Genomic DNA, 19711 nt, shown 5'->3' with positions numbered 1-19711 from the left:
CCCTATGGACCCTGAAGAAGAAAATTTAGAGTTATGCTAGACTTTCCTAAATAACTCCTTTTCTTTGAGGTCCACAGGGCACCCACCCTGACTCACCTGACTGCATGGGTAATCTTTTCTTTTTTTTTTTTCTTTCGGTCAGATTCCTTAATTTTGTGTAAGTTCCTGGTGTACGATTGCTCTTCCTTCTTTCCTTCTCCTGAGGCTTGTTAACTAAACTGATGTCCTATGGCTAGGGAGGGGGGGAGGGGGGGGTTCTATATGGAGGACACTGAGGCATCCTGGGAGCTGAAGCTTTAACTGTTTGGTGTCTGGTCTTGAACCGTAATCCCCATGGTATTCCTGTGAACCCTCTGGACCTCGAAAGGTACACCTCCATATCGGCAATAAGTTGTTGGCGGTCACTTTGTCCATCCTCCCGCCTAAGTGATGTGCTGAATGTCTACAGGATGGGCTGTATGGTCTCGTCTGTGGTAGTGGTGTGGATTCTTCTTTAGAACATGGTGCACTTTACCACAGTGATTCGACCTTCCTAGATGGTGCATCATGATGCATTGGCAGATGTCTTCAGAGCAACTAACTTCTCATCCCTGCATGTATTCCTAGTCTGTCAAGGTTGAAATAGTTTTTGATGAGACCTCTAGAGGCTGTAATAGTCTTTAACAATCCTCCCCTCTCATTTGTGCTTCCTTTTAAGAGTGGATGGCCATTGTTTGTCACTTCTAAAGCCTTGGATACTGAATGACAGCTAGTGCAAAAACTACCATTTTATTATTAATCCCTGTGTTCTGTGATTTTAGGCCTACTAGTGTAAAACGTTAACTTTTGTTTCTCAGTTTGTCCTGCCAAACCCCTAATTGAGGTGTTCAATACCTCTTACAGTAAAATGGTTTGGAAGTTTGCAAAGTAGTCCGGTTCATTACATTGAGGGCCAAGTATAGGATCATATTGGTACAGCTGGAAAAGTATTAGTGACAGATGTCTGTCAGTAATTTTGCTCTTCCTGCTTAGAGGAAATAATTAAAGCTCTAGCATTTTATTCCACAAAAGGATAACATGTTAAAGCTGGTGTCTCTTTTAAACTCCATTAGTTCAGACCCCAGTGTGACAAGTGTATCTCCTTGCTCCATGAACTTTAGAAATCACTCTCCTAGTAAGACTTATCTGCCCCCGGGTAATCTCTTTACCATTGGCTTTAAAATAATTTATTGGGCAGTATAATTCGTTTGTTTTAAATTTTCCTTTGATTTTAAGTGTGGTCATAACAAAGGAATTAACACCTTGCTGCTGAGGGTTTTCTCACCCTTGTGCAGAGGCCATTTTCCAATGTTTGCGCTCGTCACATTCCAACATTAGTATCGCTGAATTTTCTACTTCAGGGTCCATAGGGGGTCCACAGGGTTGACCTTGGGGTATAGCTGGATCTGGATCCATGGGCACCACGCAGTTAAAGCTTTAGCTGCTCCCAGGATGCACTTGGGTCCGTCCTCCTCTATACCCTGCCCCCGGCCACAGCACCTCAGTTTGAGTTGGTGCCCGGCCGGAGTCGGGTCACCTGCGCAGGGGGGCTGCAGGAGCAGCCCCCAAAAGCTTTCTATTTTTATTTAAAAAAAAAAAAAAAAAGAGCCTGTTAGATTTTTATTTTAAAACAGAGGCTCTAGTGTGGCAGCGACAGGCTGTCTATGCAGACGCCCACGCTGCCGCTCTCCTTCCCCGCTGGCGCCGCGACGCCAGTACTGCACTGGGGATCGCGGCGGGAGGCCAGAGTCCGTACTAGCCGGACTCTGGGTCCCTCCCTGGACTGCTGCCGGAGTCGCCGGGGACAAGGTAAGCCGCGAGTCGCCGATTAGCGGCGGCTCGCGGGTTTTGCCTGCAGATGCAGTCCTTTGCCCCCGGTCCTAGGGGACAGACCGGGGGCCGCTAGCGGTGGCGGCGGGCTCCCCCTCTGAGGAGGAATAACCCGTGGGACCACTAGACCACCAGGGATATATGGCAAGCGGGATGCCGGCAAGCCCTGGGGTTAATATGCTAGCCAGGGGAGGAAGCCTTCCCTGTTTAGCGGCTCCTCCCCTCAGCTCAGCGCGCCTTTCAGCACGGAGTCTGGCGTCGCTGAGCTGCAGCTACTCGGCCACTCCTCCTCTGAGGTCTCCAGCGGCCATTTTCTCAGTGGCAGCGCAGATCTTCAGGGAGCACGCGGACCGGTCCCCCTGTGTACCTCTCCCCTGATTAAGGACAGCGTACACAGCACTATAGCCCTCCCAGACACTGAATCTGGGCAGGTTGATTGTAGTGGAAAGGTGCAGTGAGTATATCTTCCTGCATGGTATGTGACTTTTGCTAGTGCTGCCTGTCTGTGCTTTTTTTCCCGCTTACTGTCAGCTTATACCTATCCCTTTACTTCACCTACAAGCCCTACAGGTGTGTGGGGGAGGGGCGTTTCTACTGACCTCACTTATATAGATCACGTATTTGTGAGGTCCGTCACATACAGTTGTGTGCTACACAGTGCCGTATTGTGGGCTGTTGTTTAGCACACCGGTGAGTGCGTTTTCTTCTGCCCTGTTGCCAGATATATTTTTTGACTATATAATATATTCTGTCATGTCAGACGAGGAGGTTGAGCGCTCAGTGGCTCCGGTGTTGGCCTCCTGCGGACGCTGTTCTGCAGGAGTAGATAGGGAGGATTTGTCACAGGATGGCCTGTGTAGTCGATGCCAGGTGGCTCCTGGCCCATCCAGACCTTCTCTGGCGCAGGAACCACCGTGGGCGATGTTTTCTCAAGTGCTGGTGTCTATTGCGGACCGTCTGTCGGTCCCGACTGCTCTCCCTACTAGGTCGTTGCCCCAGCCGACCATCCCCCATTCCCCGGGTGTCCCGCAGTTATTGCGGAGTCCTCCTGGGTCTCAGTCGGTGGGTCCCTATGCGAGGTTGCCTATGTATATACAGGCTTCCCCTGTGCCGCAGCAGCCTGTGGTACCTTTTCAGGCCCCTATGGTGACTCCTCCACCCTGGGTGGATGTGCTCTCCAATTCCGTGCAAAATTTGGCGGCCGCTTCCTCGGCTTTTCAGTCAATGTTGCAGACTGACATGCCTTCTAGGATTTCAAAACGCCCACTCATGACACGGGCTGCTCAGGTATCGGACTCAGAGGGTTCCTCAGATGATGGGGAGGTCCCTGATGACACTGACTCGGACGCCTCGGTCCAGGAAATGGATACCAAGTCGTCCATTAATGTGCAAGCACTAGTTAGGGCGGTGCGAGCTATTCTTCTTATAGAGGATGAGGCACCGGTTCCTAAGTCGAAGTTTCCTAGTTTCAAAAAAACTAAGGTGGCTTCTGCGGTGTTTCCCCTGACGGATCATATGGCGGTAGCTTGGCAGGCGCCCAGTAAGAGATTCCTTCCTCAGAAGCGGTTGGCTTCTAATTACCCCTTCCCTGAGGCACATTGTAAAAAATGGGAAACTCCACCGGCGGTGGATTCCCATGTCACCCGTTTAACTCGGGGCGCCACCTTACCATTACCGTCGATATCCTCGCTGAAGGATCCCACGGACAGGAAAGTTGAGACTTGCTTAAAGTCTATTTACTCCCTCTCCGGGGCGGTGGCCCGACCGTCCATGGCCATCTCCTGGGTGGCCAAGGCCATTGAGGGGTGGGCCAATGCATTGGAAGATACCGTCCCGGACGACGCTCCGGATGTCCAGCGGGCGTTGTTGGGACAAATGAGGGACGCCGCTTCTTACATTGGAGAAGCTTCTTTAGATGCTAGTCTGCTGACCTCGCGGGTATCGGCTGCAGCGGTGTCTGCCCGCCGATCCTTATGGTTGCGGTCCTGGAGAGCGGACTCTGATTCAAAGAAAGGTCTGGAGGCCTTACCTTTCAATGGGGAATTACTATTTGGTCCGGACTTGGACAAAATAGTGGACACCCTGGCTAAATCCAAGTCGGCCTTCCTCCCTTCGGCGGCACTGCCTGCTAAGGTTCGGAGTTCGGCTTTTCGTTCCTTTCGGGTTCAGGGTAAGGCGAAAGGTCAGTCCTTCCCGAGACAGTCTGCGAGTAAGACTGCCTCTAAACCCAAGAAGCAAGCCTGGAGTGCTCGGCGCCCTTCTTCCAAGCAGGAAGATAAACCTGCGGCCTGATGGGACGGGCCTCCCTCTGGGGGACCTCAGAGTGGGAGGCCGACTTCTTCTATTTGCCCAGTGCTGGCACAATACCACCACGGATGCCTGGGTTCGAGAAGTGGTCTCCCAGGGGTACGCCCTGTCTTTTCGGCACAGACCACCCCACCAGTTTTTCTGCACAAGTCCTTCTCAGGACAAGACCAAGGCGTTACAGGTTCAGGAGGCTATAGAGTCCTTGCTGAAAGCAGGGGTCATTGTTCCCGTTCCTCTATCACAACGAGGGACGGGGTATTATTAGTCTCTGTTTCTGGTGCAGAAACCCAATGGGTCTCATCGCCCTATCCTCAACTTGAAGTCTCTGAACAAATTCCTCAGAGTTCCCAAGTTCAGGATGGAAACGTTACGTTCCATCATTCTGGCGATGGAACCGGGGGATTACATGGTGTCCCTGGACATCCAGGACGCCTACCTCCATGTTCCGATAGCATCTTCACACCAGCGGTATCTGAGGTTCGCTATCCTTCAACACCACTATCAGTTCCGGGCGCTACCCTTTGGTCTCTCCACGGCACCGAGGGTGTTCACGAAGATTATGGCGGTCATGGCCGCACATCTTCGGAACCAGAATGTACGGCTGCTGCCGTACCTGGACTACCTCCTGTTGCTGGCGAGCTCCCCGGAGGTACTGCTTCAACATCTCCACCTGACGATCGCTTGCCTGCAAGCACACGGGTGGTTGATAAATTGGAAAAAGTCCTCCCTGATTCCATCACAGCGGATGGTTCATTTGGGAGCCCTGCTGGATTCGCGTCAGCAAAGGATCTTCCTGACTCCGGAGAAGGTCGCCTCCCTACAGCTGCGGATACGCAGTTGCCCGAGCCGTTGCCGCCTGTCAGTCCATTCGGCTATGAGAGTTCTGGGGTCCATGGTGTCGACATTCGACATGGTGGAATTTGCCCAGTTCCATTCCCGGCCCCTGCAGGGGCTGATTCTATCGGAATGGAACGGGTTACCTCACCGGATCCGCTCTCAGGTGCTGGTGTTGTCTCCGGACGTTCGGCTATCTTTGGCTTGGTGGCTTCAGACAGCTCATCTGGTCGAGGGGCGCCCATTTTGGATCCCGGACTGGGTCCTGCTCACGACGGATGCCAGTCTCCGGGGTTGGGGGGCAGTGACCGGCTCTTTGTCGCTTCAGGGTCGTTGGTCAGCGGAAGAAGCACTTCTCCCCATCAACATCCTGGAACTGCGGGCAGTATACAGGGCCCTGCAGTCGTCCGGCCCCGCTCTTCGAAGGGCGGTACAGGTGCAGTCCGACAACGCCACCACGGTGGCGTATATCAACCACCAAGGCGGAACTCGCAGTCAGGCAGCGATGTCGGAGGTGTCTCGTATCCTGACTTGGGCGGAGGGTCACATTCCAGCGATCTCGGCGGTCTTCATCCCCGGAGTCCCCATTTGGGAGGCGGACTTCCTCAGCCGTCACGACGTGCATCCCGGGGAATGGTCGCTTCACCCAGAGGTGTTTCAGCTACTCGTGGACAGGTGGGGACTGCCGGAGCTGGACTTGATGGCCTCCCGTTACAATCACAAGTTGCCCGTTTACTGGTCAAGGACAAGAGACGCAGGTGCAAGTCTGGTGGACGCGCTGTCGTTGAAATGGACGTTTCACCTGGCGTATCTGTTTCCTCCGATATCCCTGCTTCCTCGGGTTCTGCGGAAATTCAAGCAGGACGGCGGCATGCTCGTGCTGGTAGCTCTGGCGTGGCCCAGACGTCCTTGGTACTCCGATCTCAGGAGCCTCTCCATCGACGCTCCGTACCTTCTTCCTCAGCGTCGGGACCTGTTGTCTCAGGGGCCCTGCCTTTACCCGGATCTGGGTCGGCTGTCTTTGACGGTGTCGCTCTTGAGACAGCCGTCTTGAGGTCTCGGGGCTTCTACAGTTCGGTTATTGGTACCATGCTCAGGGCACGCAAGCCTGCTTCAGCACGGATTTATCACAGAGTGTGGCACACTTACTTTCAGTGGTGTGAGTCCAGACATTATGATCCTCAGGTGTTCCGAGTTTCTAGGATCTTGGAATTTCTTCAGTCAGGATTGGATCTCGGCTTACGCCTTGCATCTCTGAAGGTTCATGTGTCCGCCTTGTCCGTGTGGTTTCAACGGCGGATTGCAATACTACCAGACGTTCACACCTTTTTCCAAGGTGTTCTCAGGATCCAGCCTCCCTTTGTGGCTCCTTGGGACTTGGCGGTGGTGCTACGGGTCCTGCAGGGTCCTCCGTTTGAGCCTCTTGAGGCGGTGGAGCTCAAGTGGCTGACATTTAAGACGGTTTTTCTCCTGGCAATTGCTTCGGCCAGGAGGGTGTCTGAATTGGGGGCGCTTTCCTGTCGCCCTCCTTTCCTGATTTTTCACCAGGACAGAGCGGTGCTCCGCACTCGTCCTGAGTTTTTGCCCAAAGTGGTCTCGAAGTTCCATATTAATCAGGAACTTGTTGTGCCAGCTTTTCAGTCCCCTGATCTTTCAGCTGGTGAGACTTCCTTAGATGTGGTCCGGGCGCTTAGAATCTATGTAGACCGGACGGCTTCGGTTAGGAAGTCTGATTCCTTGTTTATCCTCTTTGGTTTTCACAAGAGGGGTTGGCCTGCCAACAAATAAACGTTAGCCCGTTGGCTTCGTTCCGTTATTTGTGAGGCTTATGCACAGGAGGGCTTACCTGTGCCAGCCTCTGTTAAGGCTCATTCCACTCGTTCTGTGGGTCCCTCTTGGGCTGCTAGACGTGGCGCTTCTGCTGTTCAGCTGTGTAAGGCGGCCACTTGGTCTTCAATTCAAACGTTTTTGAGGTTCTATGCGTTTGACACCTTTGCCTCTCAGGATGCATCCTTTGGGCGCCGGGTACTCCTTTCAGCACAGGAGCGTCCCCGCCCTTAGTTGTACTGCTTTGGGACATCCCCAAGGTCAACCCTGTGGACCCCTTATGGACCCTGAAGTAGAAAACAAGAGATATGGTAAGAACTTACCTTTGTTATCTCTGTTTCTACGAAGTCCATAGGGTCCACAGGGCGCCCGCCCTGACGCACCTGGCTTCAAATGGGCTGTGTGGCTGGTCACCGGTTTTCCGTCTCCCATTTCTGTGAGTATGGTTTCTTGTGTGTTCCAGTCTTCCTTCTCTCTGTTTAGTCTCCTCCTCCGGCCTTGGCTGCTTACCAACTGAGGTGCTGTGGCCGGGGGCGGGATATAGAGGAGGACGGACCCAAGTGCATCCTGGGAGCAGCTAAAGCTTTAACTGCGTGGTGCCCATGGATCCAGATCCAGCTATACCCCAAGGTCAACCCTGTGGACCCTATGGACTTCGTAGAAACAGAGATAACAAAGGTAAGTTCTTACCATATCTCTTGTTTTTATTTTAAGCAGACTTTATTTTCAGAAAACAGATTTATTAACACACTGCTGTTTTTTTTTTTTTTGGTCTTATAAACGTCACAAAAATACTTGTGGATTATTGGTGAAACAAGAACCATAGTGATAAGCAGGGTGTTTCTAAGTAGGTGTTATAAAAATGTGTTTTTTTCATAGACAAGATCTCCCCCATACACACATGAGGGCACACTGTAAGGACACTCCTCTTTCAAGACTATCACTAGACAATAATCGTAAATAAAAATGTTCCAAATTTTGGGGAGGGGGAAATCTAAAGTTCATATCTTCCCTATCTTGTCAAATGAAAATGGTCCCTCATAATGCAGTAGGTCTAGTTTATAAAACCACGCTTTGTTGTGCCACCATAGTCTGCCTTAAATCAAGACTATAAATTTTGAGAAAGCATTTTCATTTCAAGTGCAGATTTTTTTATTTTTTTTTTTCTCTGTAGTGCAACGCAATAGTCTGATCACAAGTTACTGCCTGTCAATAGCTGCTAAGGGGAATACATAATTTGAAAGATGGAAAAGTTGTAATTGCGTGGATGATAGGGCATGCAGTGCCTTTTCGCCCGTGTACGGAAAAAAAAAAAAAACGTTTTCAGTGTTAAGTCTGGTGACTAGACAGTAGCTACTAATGGGTCCACAAGAAAAGAGTGAATTCTTTGCTTTCAAATTTGGGTGCCTACAAATTTGCTGGTGTCATGGGTGCGAGAGGACACAGTACCCCTCCACCCCATATGTGGAAAAAATGTCTGTAGTACAGGCTAACATCTGGTGATCACCAAACAATAAGTACTAAGGGGACCCATCATTTCAGAGGGAACCCACCATCTTTCTAAGGTATGTGTATGACGCGCCCCACTCATTCTCCATAGGGAAGCCATTAAAACTAAATGGAACCATATAATCTATATCGGCACTTAACCATACACAACATGCTAGTATGTATAAGCCATTTATCTGTGTTTTGCCCTTTTTGTCAATAACTTTATAAACTTAATCTTGTCCTAATCTAACTTTTTTTCATTATATTTTAGGGATGGTCGCGATTGGGGAGATCATGGTCGTAAAATGGAAGCTGATCGTACAAGAACAGGTAATGTGTATGAGGAGAACTTGACAGATGGTGGGATGCTGTAGGTCAGTGTTTCCCAACCTCTGTCATCAAGGCACACTAACAGTCCAGGTTTTAGTGATATCCGTGCTTGAGTATAGGTGGTTAAATCAAAATAACTGAGGTACTAATTAAGACACCTGTGCTCAAGTATGGCTATCCTTAGAACTTGGACTGGTCGAGTGCCTTGAGGGCCTTTGTTGGGAACCCCTGCTTTAGGTAAATGGCAAGATTCATGCATTTATATTTCTGCTTTTTATTCTGAAAAGGTGGTCGTGGAATGCAGCCTGGTCCCTCAGGACAAGGACACATGAATAGAGGAATACATGGGTAAGCTTCTGGCTAGATATGCATATTAAACCTCACCTTTTTGAAAGGTGATTAAACCTTTTATATAATGCATTCCATTTCTAATATATAATGAAACTCTAAAATGTGTATAGGGAAATGACAGACTGCAGGAATCAAATGTCAGTTCTCACTTATGGCTCACTGCATCGTGGGCTTCTCAGTGTTCTCCAGCTGGCAGTCAGATTTCTTAGTTTGCAATCTCTAGTATTTCTCTATCTCTAGCCATGCTTTTTAAACACTTTCCATCAATCATAATATTTGACTGTTGCTAAATCCTTTACTTAAGGGACACGTTTTACAATTATGGTGGGTACACACTGGGCGATATTACTGAGCGACTGCACGATTACGACATCATAATCGTGCAATCGCTCGGTGCGAACTCCTGCTGCTCGTTTACGACATTGTCCATCGCCTGAACATGCAGCACAATCTGCCGATGTCGTCAGGTTGCTGCATGTTAGGGAATGGGGGAAGAGAGCCAGGCGCTGAACGATATCGTTAATGATATCGTTCAGCGGCTGTGCTCAATGTCATGAACGACATTGAGCACAGCCTGCCGGGGACACACTACACGATATCGCTCAGGGAGCATATCGTGTAGTGTGTACGCACCATAAATGTACGGGGAGGTATGTATTTGTAGAATGGTTTGTGGGGTTGTTTTTAATTTGTACTAAGTATGGTATTTTTTCCCTCTTGTACAGCAACTTTCTTCAAAATGAGAACTCTACAAATATGTCTGCAACATTAGAACTTCAAGGAGGAAACTTTGGAGGGCAAAACAGACCAAATGACCCTCGATTTACACGTTATTAAACATTTTTAAAAATTGTTTTAATATAAGTTTGACATACTGTGTTTTGTTTTTTTTTGTTTTTTGAGGGTTGTGCTTGTATTCTCAGACTACTTTGTAACAAACACATTCTTCATAACCCATTAAAGAAGATTGAAATGAAAAACGAAACTTGCATAAAGCAAATTTTTTTACCGTTTTTGGTATGCCGTTTTCTAAATGCTTTTAAGATAAACTGGTCTATTGAATTAAACATCCAGGACACTTTAACACCTGGTTTAACTACATGAAATGTACAACTTAATCTTTTCATCTGGTTTTAAGCTTTGTTTTCTTCACGACATGGCTCTTACTATGTACGGTCATTTTTGTTCATATATTTATGGCATAAAATCATGAACCTTGTTGACATGGCGTGTCAAATCATTCAAAGTTGTACAGGATGTAAATCACCTGCAAGTTCATGGTAAATTTTTTTTTTTACTTGCAATCTAAATATTGCTATAGTAATTTTTCATTTGTGTTTTGTCAAGCAATCCACATCACTGTTCTGTTGTGTTCGAAAATTGTTAGGTGGGTGACATTTTTCTTAATCCTTTTTTTTTTTTTTTTTTAATTCTAAAACCTGTCTTTCTACTTCAGGGTCCATAGGGGGTCCACAGGGTTGACCTTGGGGTATAGGTTGGGAACCAAATCCGGGCACCACGCAGTTAAAGCTTTTAGCTCCCAGGATGCACTTGGGTCCACTCTCCCTATAACCCCACCCCCCAGCCAGAGGCACCTCAGTTTAAGTTGGTGCCCGGCCGGAGTTGGGTCACCGTTACTGCAGGGGGGCTGCTTAGCAGCCCCTAAGCTTAAAAGAGTTTTATTTTATTATTTTTTACTACTCTTCAGAGCGGCAGCATCAGACTGTCCAATGGACGTCTGAGCTGCCGCTCCTACACCCCGCCGGCGCTGCGACGCCAGTACAGATCTGGGGATCGCAGCGGGACCCCAGAGTCTGTACTAGCCGGGCTCTGGAGGAATCCCTGGGCTGCTGCCGGATCGACGGGGACAGGTAAGTCGCGTGGTCACCGCTTGCGGTGACCCGCGTGTACATGCAGCCTTATGCCTCCGGTCTCTGGGGACAGACCGGAGGCGCTAGCGGTGGCGGCGGGCTCCCCCTCCATGGAGGCATACCCCGCGTGTCCACAGCCCACCAGGGATTATAGCGGCAGCGGGAGCCGGCATCCCGGGGGGTTAATTGCTAGCCAGGGGAGGAAGCCTTCCCTGTCTAGCGGCTCCTCCCCTCAGCTCAGCGCGCCTTTCAATAATACAGTCTGGCGTCGCTGAGCTGCTTCCTCCGCGGGCCACGCTTCTTCGGTCTCCAGTGGCCATTTTCTCTCTGTGGTGCTGCAGAACTCTTAGGATGACAGTGAGCCCAGTCCCCCTGCGTACCTGGCCATTTTGGGTGAGTGTACACAGCGCTATAGCCTTCCCAGACACTGAATCTGGGCAGTTGAATGTAGCGACATTGTGCAGTATATTATATGTCATGCTTATGTATGTATATATATTTTTCTGCATTGTATGTGACTTTTGCTAGTGCTGACTGTCTGCTTTTTCTCTCACCTGTCAGTGTATATCTATCCCTTTTCTTTATCTGCCCTAATACAGGTGTACCTGGGGTGGTTCTGAGACCTCACATATATATATTTGTTAATATCTGTGAGGTTTGTCACATACTGTTGCGTGCTGCACGTTGCCATATTTTAGATGGAACTGTGAGTTGCATACGCTGATAATGGGTCCCTGCAGCTAATCTTAGCGTCAGTCAGGACCGGTATGGCGCTGCTTAATATTTCCGTCAAGATAGTCAGATATATCTGACCAGGAGATTGCACACGATACTGCACCCATTATTGCGATCCTGCAAGTCATAGCCTGCAGGAATTAGTGCGGAGGATTTTAACTCAGAAAGGTTTATGTATGCGGCACCATCTGGCGCCGGGCCCCTTGCACGACCCCCTTAAAGGGCGGTTTATTTCTCAGGATCCTCTCCTTTGAGGATCGCCGGGCGGGCCCCATTGTCGTCACTCGCTTGGAGTTACTTCACCATACTGCCCTTTTGAACTCGGGGTATCTCGCAATTTCTTGCAATTTACCCCTGTGCAACAGACTGTCGCTCCCCGCCGGGGTTTTTCACAGTACATGAATTACCTCCGATACCACATCGGTCTGTCATTCCCCTTGCAGGGTTTACCACAACGGCCACCCTGGTGGGTGTTGTTTTATAGAAATACTAATTGGCGTGATATACGTCCTGTGGTTACTGACCAGTGGCTCTGCCGTGAACTGGATGGTATATTCGGCTCTTTCCCTCTCACATGGGGGGAGCCGATTTCAAGTATTATTATCCCTGCTTTGGGGCTGGTAGCCAGGTTCATTCTGGATATAGAGAATGTCGATCCTGCACCTGTATCATACATCTCCCGTTTTCTGCCCAGAGGGTGGATCTCATAGCGGGAGTCTGGCTGTCGCCAGATACGAGGAGTCACAAAGGCCTCCTGTTTCCCGTTCCCTGAGGGTCCTCACAAGTAATGGAAATCCCCTTCTGGGATGGATTTGTATGTTAATCATCGGGTTACAGGCATTAATACGCCTCCCATCCCGGCCTGGACGGATTTTACGGATCCGTAGGTGGTAACTTTGCCTGAATTCAATGTACTCGTTTTCAGGGCCTGTTGCCCGTCCTACCATGGCCATCGCATGGTGATGCTTTTGTGACGTTTTTCCCCTCCAACACGTCCTGAGGTTCATATATCTTTGCCGCTCACATAAAATATGCAGTGGTCATATGTGGGATTACCTCATGGGATGCCGGTCTTCTAACTTTCAGGGTTTCGGCGGCGTCTGTATCCGCCGCAGTACCCTATGGCTGCGTTATGGGAAAGCAGAGATGCACACTCCTTCCATGGGGAAGATCTTGTTTGGTCCTGACCTTGACAAGATCGTTGCATCATTGGCAGTATCACTAATGGGGAGATACCGTCTTTAGCTACTCCCACTACATTCGGACTAACTCTGTTAAGTCTTTTTGTCCTCAGGGTCAGCCTAAAGGCCTGTTTTTTCCTAGGCTGTCGGCCTCCATGGGGGCCACCATATCCAGTACCGAGCAGTCCTGGACTTCCGGACGACCCTGTTTCTACACCTGAGGATATACCCTCAGCCTGACGGGACAGGTCTACATCTGGGGAATTTCCAGAGTGAGGTACTGATTCTCAACGGCCTCTCATTGCTCAGGCAGCCTCCTCACAGGCATTGTTACACGGGCCCTTCTTCAGACCTGATCAGGGCCTTACAATCCCAGAAAGCTATACAGTCTTTGTGGTAAGCAGAGCTATTTCGGCCAACCTCACTATCTCAGTGAGGGACTGGTTGTTCTACTTTCTTTCTGGGGCGGTGACCGACTGGTCCTCATTTGCCTATACTCTGTCTCAAATCCCTGAATCAGATTCCAACGGTGCCTGGACTCAGGTGGAATCGTCCATGCTCCATCATCCGACGTTTGGAACCTGGGGATTTTAGGGTATATCTGAGTATTCAGGATACGTACCTACGGGTACGTACAGAGCCATCTCATCAGCATGGGTTCAGGTTTGCTGTGCCACAGCAACACTTGTAAGTTTCGGGCTCTGCCTTTTGGGACTGTCCTCAACTCCACCGGGGTTTACCAGCCTTATGGATTTTCTGACAGTTCACCTGTTCAGGGTATCCGAATGCTCCTTTCTCTGGATGGTCTCCTGCTTTTAGCAGGATCACCAAGGTACTTTACCGCCAGGTCAGGATAACCGTGGCTTCTTCTCGGCACTGATAATTAGTCAACGGAGAAAAAGTCCTCCCTACATCCCTCACAGGGTTTTCTTCATCTGGGAGCACTGCTGGATTCTCAGACTCTGAGAATTTTTCTGGCGTAAGACAAGATCTCCACTCTTCAACTTGGAGTGTGCGGATATCTACGCATTCGACATATGTCATTACTCTTTGTGATGCGCGGTCTACCAGAGTGTCTACCTTTTGGTAGGGTGGAATGTGCTCAGTTCCATTCCAGACCTTGCCATAATTGACTCCCCTCCAGATGGATCGAGTTTTTCCCATCGGATCGCTGTTCGAACGATGATACTTTCTCCGGAGGCGAGTTGGTCTCTGTCCGGGTGGCTATGGCCATCTCGTCCAGGGTGTTCTTTGCTACAGACAGTGTCTGGTCCGCATTCGTTTCGGGGCAGTTGGACGTCTGTCGTTTCTGTCCTGCCACTTAACTTGTTGATACTTTAGGCTGTCTTGGACCTTCACTCTGGCCTAACCCATATGTCACGGTAAACCTGAATAGGTTCAGTCCGACAGTGTCACAACAGTGACTTCCATCTAGGCAACACTGGTAGTTGGGTGGCAATGTCAGGTATGTCATCCATTCTGACATAGTCCAAGGGTCTTCTCCTGGCCAACTCTGCAGTGTTTATTCCCGGAGCTCTCCATTGGGAAGCGGGCTTCCTCAGCTGTTGCGACGTGCATCCCGGGGACTAGTCTCTTCTCCAAGAGAGGTTTCAACTCCTGGTGAGCAGAGGGGGCCTCCCTGAGGGGATTGATCCTCATGGCCTTCTGACTTGATCACACATTACCGGTGTTACAGTCCAGCTCCAGGAGTACTGAAGCTACCTTCAGTGACTCTTTGTCAGTGAAGTGGTCCTTCCACTTTGTGTACCTGTGTCCTCCGGTCTCCCTTCTTCCTCGAGGTCTTCGGAAGTTTAATTCGAGACGGAGGGGTTTTCCTTCTGGGGGCTCCAGTTCGTCCCAGACATCACTGGTACTGAGATTTTCGGAGTCTCCTCATCGATACTCCGTTCCTACTGCTTCACTATCTGGACCTGTTGTCTCAGGGTCCTTGTTTTTCCCTGGACCTGGATCGTTTGTCTTTGACTGCGCCCCTACTGTGGTCCTAGGGCTTCCCTGGCTCTGTCTTCATTGAGATGTTTAGAGCAGATAGGCCAGACTTTGCTGGGATCTGCCACGGACTGTGGCATACATAATTCTTATGGTATCGTACCTGTCGATACGATCCTCCGGTGTCCAGGATTTTCAGATATTCTGGCATTCCTTCCGGCTGGCTTGGGTTTCACCCTTGGCCTGGCCTTCCTGACAGTGCGGATCTCTACACTGTCGGTATGGTTAAGATATGGAATTGCTCCGCTCTGGTATCCAGTTCATCCTTTGGAGTGTTTTCTGGATTATGCCTCCACTTGTCCTCCCTAGGGTCTCCTGGGGAGTTAGTAGTGGTTCTTTGTTCCGTCCGGGGACAGTCAATGGAACTGCTGGTTGTGATAGCCATTACAAGGTCTATTGTTTAAGCTCTCTCTCTCTCAGGGTGTTTAAATCAACCAGGAGAGTGTCTGAATTGGGAGCGTTCTCATGTGGCTCCCTCTTCTGGAGGGCATCAGGTCAGGGTGTGAGTTGCTCTCGCCCTGTATTTCTTCTTAGAGTGGTTTTTAGGTTCCATATTATTCTGGAACTTATGGTACGGCCATTCAGTCCCCAGTCTTCTCGGCTGGTGTGGCCTCATTGACTGTGGTCCGGCCTCTTTGGCTTTATATGATCCGTTCAAGTTCCTTATGGTAATCGGACTCCTTATTGGTGGTCTGCGGTTTCTGGTTTTCACAGGAAACGATGGCCGGCCTATAATGAAATGTTGGCTGGATGGCCTCGTATGTCTTCCTCAGGGGCCTACCCATAGGTAGGCATTTCTGTCGTTGAGGCTTGTTTTTTCTCGGGTCATGTAACCCTCGTGGGCGGCTCGTTGTGGCGCCTCGGCTGTTTTGCCTTACTAGGTGTCCACGTGGTCTTCTGTCCAAACCTTTTTTAAGGTTCTAGGCATTGGTTTCCTTTGCCTCTCAGGATGCTTCCTTTTTGGCGACGGATTCTCCTCTCAGCACAGGAGCGTCCCCACCCTTGGTTGAACTGCTTTGGGACATCCCCAAGGTCAACCCTGTGGACCCCCTATGGACCCTGAAGTAGAAAACAAGAGATATGGTAAGAACTTACCTTTGTTATCTCTGTTTCTACGAAGTCCATAGGGTCCACAGGGCGCCCGCCCTGACGCACCTGGCTTCATATGGGCTGTGTTACTGGTCACCGGTTTCCCGTCTCCTTTTCTGTGAGTATGGTTCTAGAGTGTTCCAGTTTTCTCTCTCTTTTTCTCTCCTCCTCCGGCCTTTGGCTACTTACAAACTGAGGTGCCTCTGGCTGGGGGGTGGGGTTATAGGGAGAGTGGACCCAAGTGCATCCTGGGAGCTAAAAGCTTTAACTGCGTGGTGCCCGGATTTGGTTCCCAACCTATACCCCAAGGTCAACCCTGTGGACCCTATGGACTTCGTAGAAACAGAGATAACAAAGGTAAGTTCTTACCATATCTCTTGTTTTATCACTTCTATTCTAAGGCTGGGTACACACGTAAAGATTTTCTGTCTAACCATCCAACTAGTTGATTGGTTGGAATGAAAATCTGGTAAGGCAGTGGTCAGGGAACAGGTAAAGTACCCCACATGGGGTAAAAATAAAATTCCTGGGGGTAATGGACGGACCGCCTGGCATCCATATGAATCATTCTATAATGTAGAATGATTCATATGCCCGCTGAGATGTTATTACCAGCGTCCGCCCGGCTCCTTCCCTGCAGCGCCGCATTAGCCGTAGGCTGGAGTTCTCTTCTGAACTCCAGCTTCCGGCTCTCTCCATGCACACTATGGGAGAGATGTCATGACGTGTCTCCCATAGTTCCGAGGAGCAGCCGTGCGGACAGGTCGGCGGCGGGTGCAGGAGCAGGGATTAAGGTAAGTGTTTTTTTTTTGTTTGTTTTTTTTTTTTTTATACAAGCGGCACTACAGGGGCATAACTATGGGGGCACTACTAGGGAATTATATGGGGCCACTATATGATTTCCTTCCTTTCAAATCAAGAGGGTAACGTCGGCGTATCTAAATATATTTTGGGGTAAAAGGTGAAGTTCACTGACCCCTGTGGTGAGGTATGACAATCGGCAATTTGCTCACAAACGCCAGAAAATGGACAAAAATTGTTTGTTAAATGTTTGATCTAAACAATTTGTTCAAACTTGTCTGACCGTTTTCATCTGTTTTCTGGCATTTAGGAGCAAATTTCTGATTGTCATTTGCTTTCATACCGCCCCAGATTTTCATTCCAACCAATCAACTAGTTGGATGGTTGGACAGAAAATCTTTACGTGTGTACCCAGCCTAATGGATATATAAGTTGACTCACTTTGCCTTTCTCAGCTAGAACCCTTCTTGCTAAATAATTTAATATGCCTCATTTAAGCACCCTGCTCTTAAGTTGCTAACATGACCCAAACTATGGTGCCACAAAATCCCATTCCATCAACGCTTTACATATTTTCCACTGTAACCTGTTCCCATTTTAACTAGTTTTGAATGCTACTGCAGGCTGTCACTTAAAGCGCACATACAGTAGTGGTAAATTTTTAAATTTCAAGAGTGTTCAAACTTTAGGTATGAGTTTTCAGATCTAAGTCACAAAAAGAGGCCCATTCGATCAAATAATAGAAAGTTTTGGCAGTAACTGAAACACATTTGTATCATATTAAGGTCTGAATTTTGACTAACATTCCAAAAAACATGAAATGGTTTTTCTGCTTCAACCATTTGTTTTGCAGACTGACTCCTGTTTAATGTCAGGTCTTGCAAAAAGCCAATTTCTACATCAGGGTCCATAGGGTATCCACAGGATACCTTGGGGTATAGGTGATTACGTCAGGCATCGGGCACCATAGAGTTAGTTTTCAACCTCCCAGGATGCACTAGGGTCCCCCTCCTATACCCCGAGCCAAGGCATCCCAGTTTCGTTGGTGCCCGGCTCGGAGTCGGAGCACCTGTTTAGAGGGGGGCTAAGGATAGCCCCTGAAGTTTTCTTCAAGGCAGCTGTGGCTGCCCATCTGGAAGTACAGCATGGACAGTTACTACTGACGTCCATGCTGTCTTCCCTACACCCCCGCCGGTACCAGAATGCCGGTACTGATCCAGGGATGCTGGTAAGCATCTGGGGTCACAGTTAGCGGTGATCCCAGATGTTTTGGACCATGGCCGGATTCAAGGGGGCAGCAGGTAAGCAGGTGGGTCCCCGCTGAAACATGGTCCAGAGTCCCCAGGCAGGGGGCTCCCTGGGGACTGGCTGCAGCGTGGAGCCAGGTGATCAACCTGCGCTTCCACTACCCGCCTGGGACTGCGGACCGCAGCTGAGCGGTAGCGCTGCGGCGTCCCAGGGGTTAATTGCATCCCAGTGGTGCGCCTTCCCCGCTGCACACAGCTCTCTGCACCTGCCGATTGGCCCTGTGGCAGCGCTCCTCCCCCAGGCCGGCCTCCTCTCTGCTCCTCGGTGGCCATCTTTGCAGAAGCATGGCGAACGCTGCTGGAAGCTGCTGATCAGTGGCATCGTGGTCTGGGTCCCCCGGCATACCTCTCCTCCGTTGGAACAGGTCTGTGTCCTACCAGGCTCTGCGTAGTTGAGGATCAGCGCTGATAGTGCAGGTATTAATTTCTTAGCATTGTATGTGACTGCTGCTAGCGTCTGCTGCCTGTACTTTCACTTTCTACTGTCAGCTATTTCACTGTCCCTGCTCTTCTGCTAAAGCCCTTGCAGTGCGGTGATTGCAGGGTGGTTCTCCCACTATACTAAGAGTATCAGTGAGAGGGGTCACATACTTGTCTGAGAGTGATTTTCCTCTCCAGCTTCTGTGTACTACGTGCGAGGTACCAATTGGTGCGACCAATTACTGTCACGGCTCCGGTACAGAAACCGCCCTGGGCTTGTTGCGCCAAAGCGCTTACAACCCTAGTGGGCCAGTTGGCTCCGCAACCTGCGTTCTCACAGATGGGATTGTCCCAGCAGTCAGTGGTGTCGTCACCCATGCAGGGTTTCCCGAGACAACTGATGGTACCCCACAGTCTCCCTATTTCCCCTCCTCAGGTCTCTCAGGAGCCTGCGTAGGTTAATTCACTGACAAGTTCTGTACAGCATTTGTCGGACGTGTTACAAGGGGAGTCTGTGTTGCGGCCTCACAAGCGGTCGGTGGCGTCTCTGTCCGCTCCTTATGAGGGAGACTACGTGACGTCCGATGATGGGGAGATTCTGGATCTTTCTGACCAAGAGCCTGTCTGCACGAATAAGGCCAGGAATATAAACCTTAGACTTAGCGTCCGACTCTTTAGTACAGTCCGCCGAGCTTTAGGTATTGAGGATGATGATCCTCCGTGTATCAAAGTCCAAATATGCCTTTTTCAAGGATATTAAGGGTGACGCCACAGTGTTTACTCTTTCGGGTCAGTTAGTAAACCATTTAGAGGAGGCGTGGAAACATCCTGGTAAACTATCAGCCTCGAAGACTTTTTTAGCGGTGGCTTATCCGTTTACGGACAATTATTTTTCTAAGTGGGAATCCCCTCAGGTGGATTCTCATGTGACACGCCTAGTCCCAAGTGCCACATTGCCCATGCCCTCCATGTCCTCCTTTGAAGGATGCTACGGACCGTAAGGTGGAGATCTGCCTAAAGTCCATTTATTCCCTCGCGGGGGGGGCATCCAGACCGGCTATGGCCGTATGTTGGGTAGCCAGAGCTATGGAGCGCTGGGCTGATAGTTTGGAGGCGTCTTTGGATTCCGACTGTTAGGCTGAACAGGCCGAGTTGGTAGGCAACCTCTGGGATTCGGCCACTTCAATGAAGCGGCCTTGGATATTAGTACCCTTACATCTCGGATTTCTTCGGCAGCTGTTGCTGCTCGTCGCACCTTATGGTTGCGATCCTGGAAGGCGGACGCTGATTCCAAAAAGGGATTGGAAGCTTT

The 19711-nt window shown here is 49.7% G+C and overlaps 1 protein-coding gene across 2 annotated transcripts in view; it reads left to right on the top strand.

Annotated features, from left to right (window-relative positions):
* Positions 1-10207, top strand: part of LOC148481817 (scaffold attachment factor B2-like) — a 94583-nt gene extending 84376 nt beyond the window's left edge. For both annotated transcript variants that reach the window (XM_088452956.1, XM_088452955.1), the window contains exons 17-19: positions 8579-8637; positions 8925-8985; positions 9714-10207. In XM_088452956.1, coding sequence (XP_088309082.1) covers positions 8579-8637; positions 8925-8985; positions 9714-9825 — 232 coding nt within the window. In that variant the 3' untranslated portion in view covers positions 9826-10207. The remainder of the gene's footprint in view (positions 1-8578; positions 8638-8924; positions 8986-9713) is intronic.
* Positions 10208-19711: the final 9504 nt, after the last annotated feature.

Source organism: Taudactylus pleione, unplaced genomic scaffold (assembly GCF_031769625.1).
Source record: "Taudactylus pleione unplaced genomic scaffold, aTauple2 ptg000560l, whole genome shotgun sequence".
In the NCBI taxonomy this organism is placed as follows: domain Eukaryota; kingdom Metazoa; phylum Chordata; class Amphibia; order Anura; family Myobatrachidae; genus Taudactylus; species Taudactylus pleione.
This window is presented reverse-complemented; position numbering and strand designations above follow the sequence as displayed.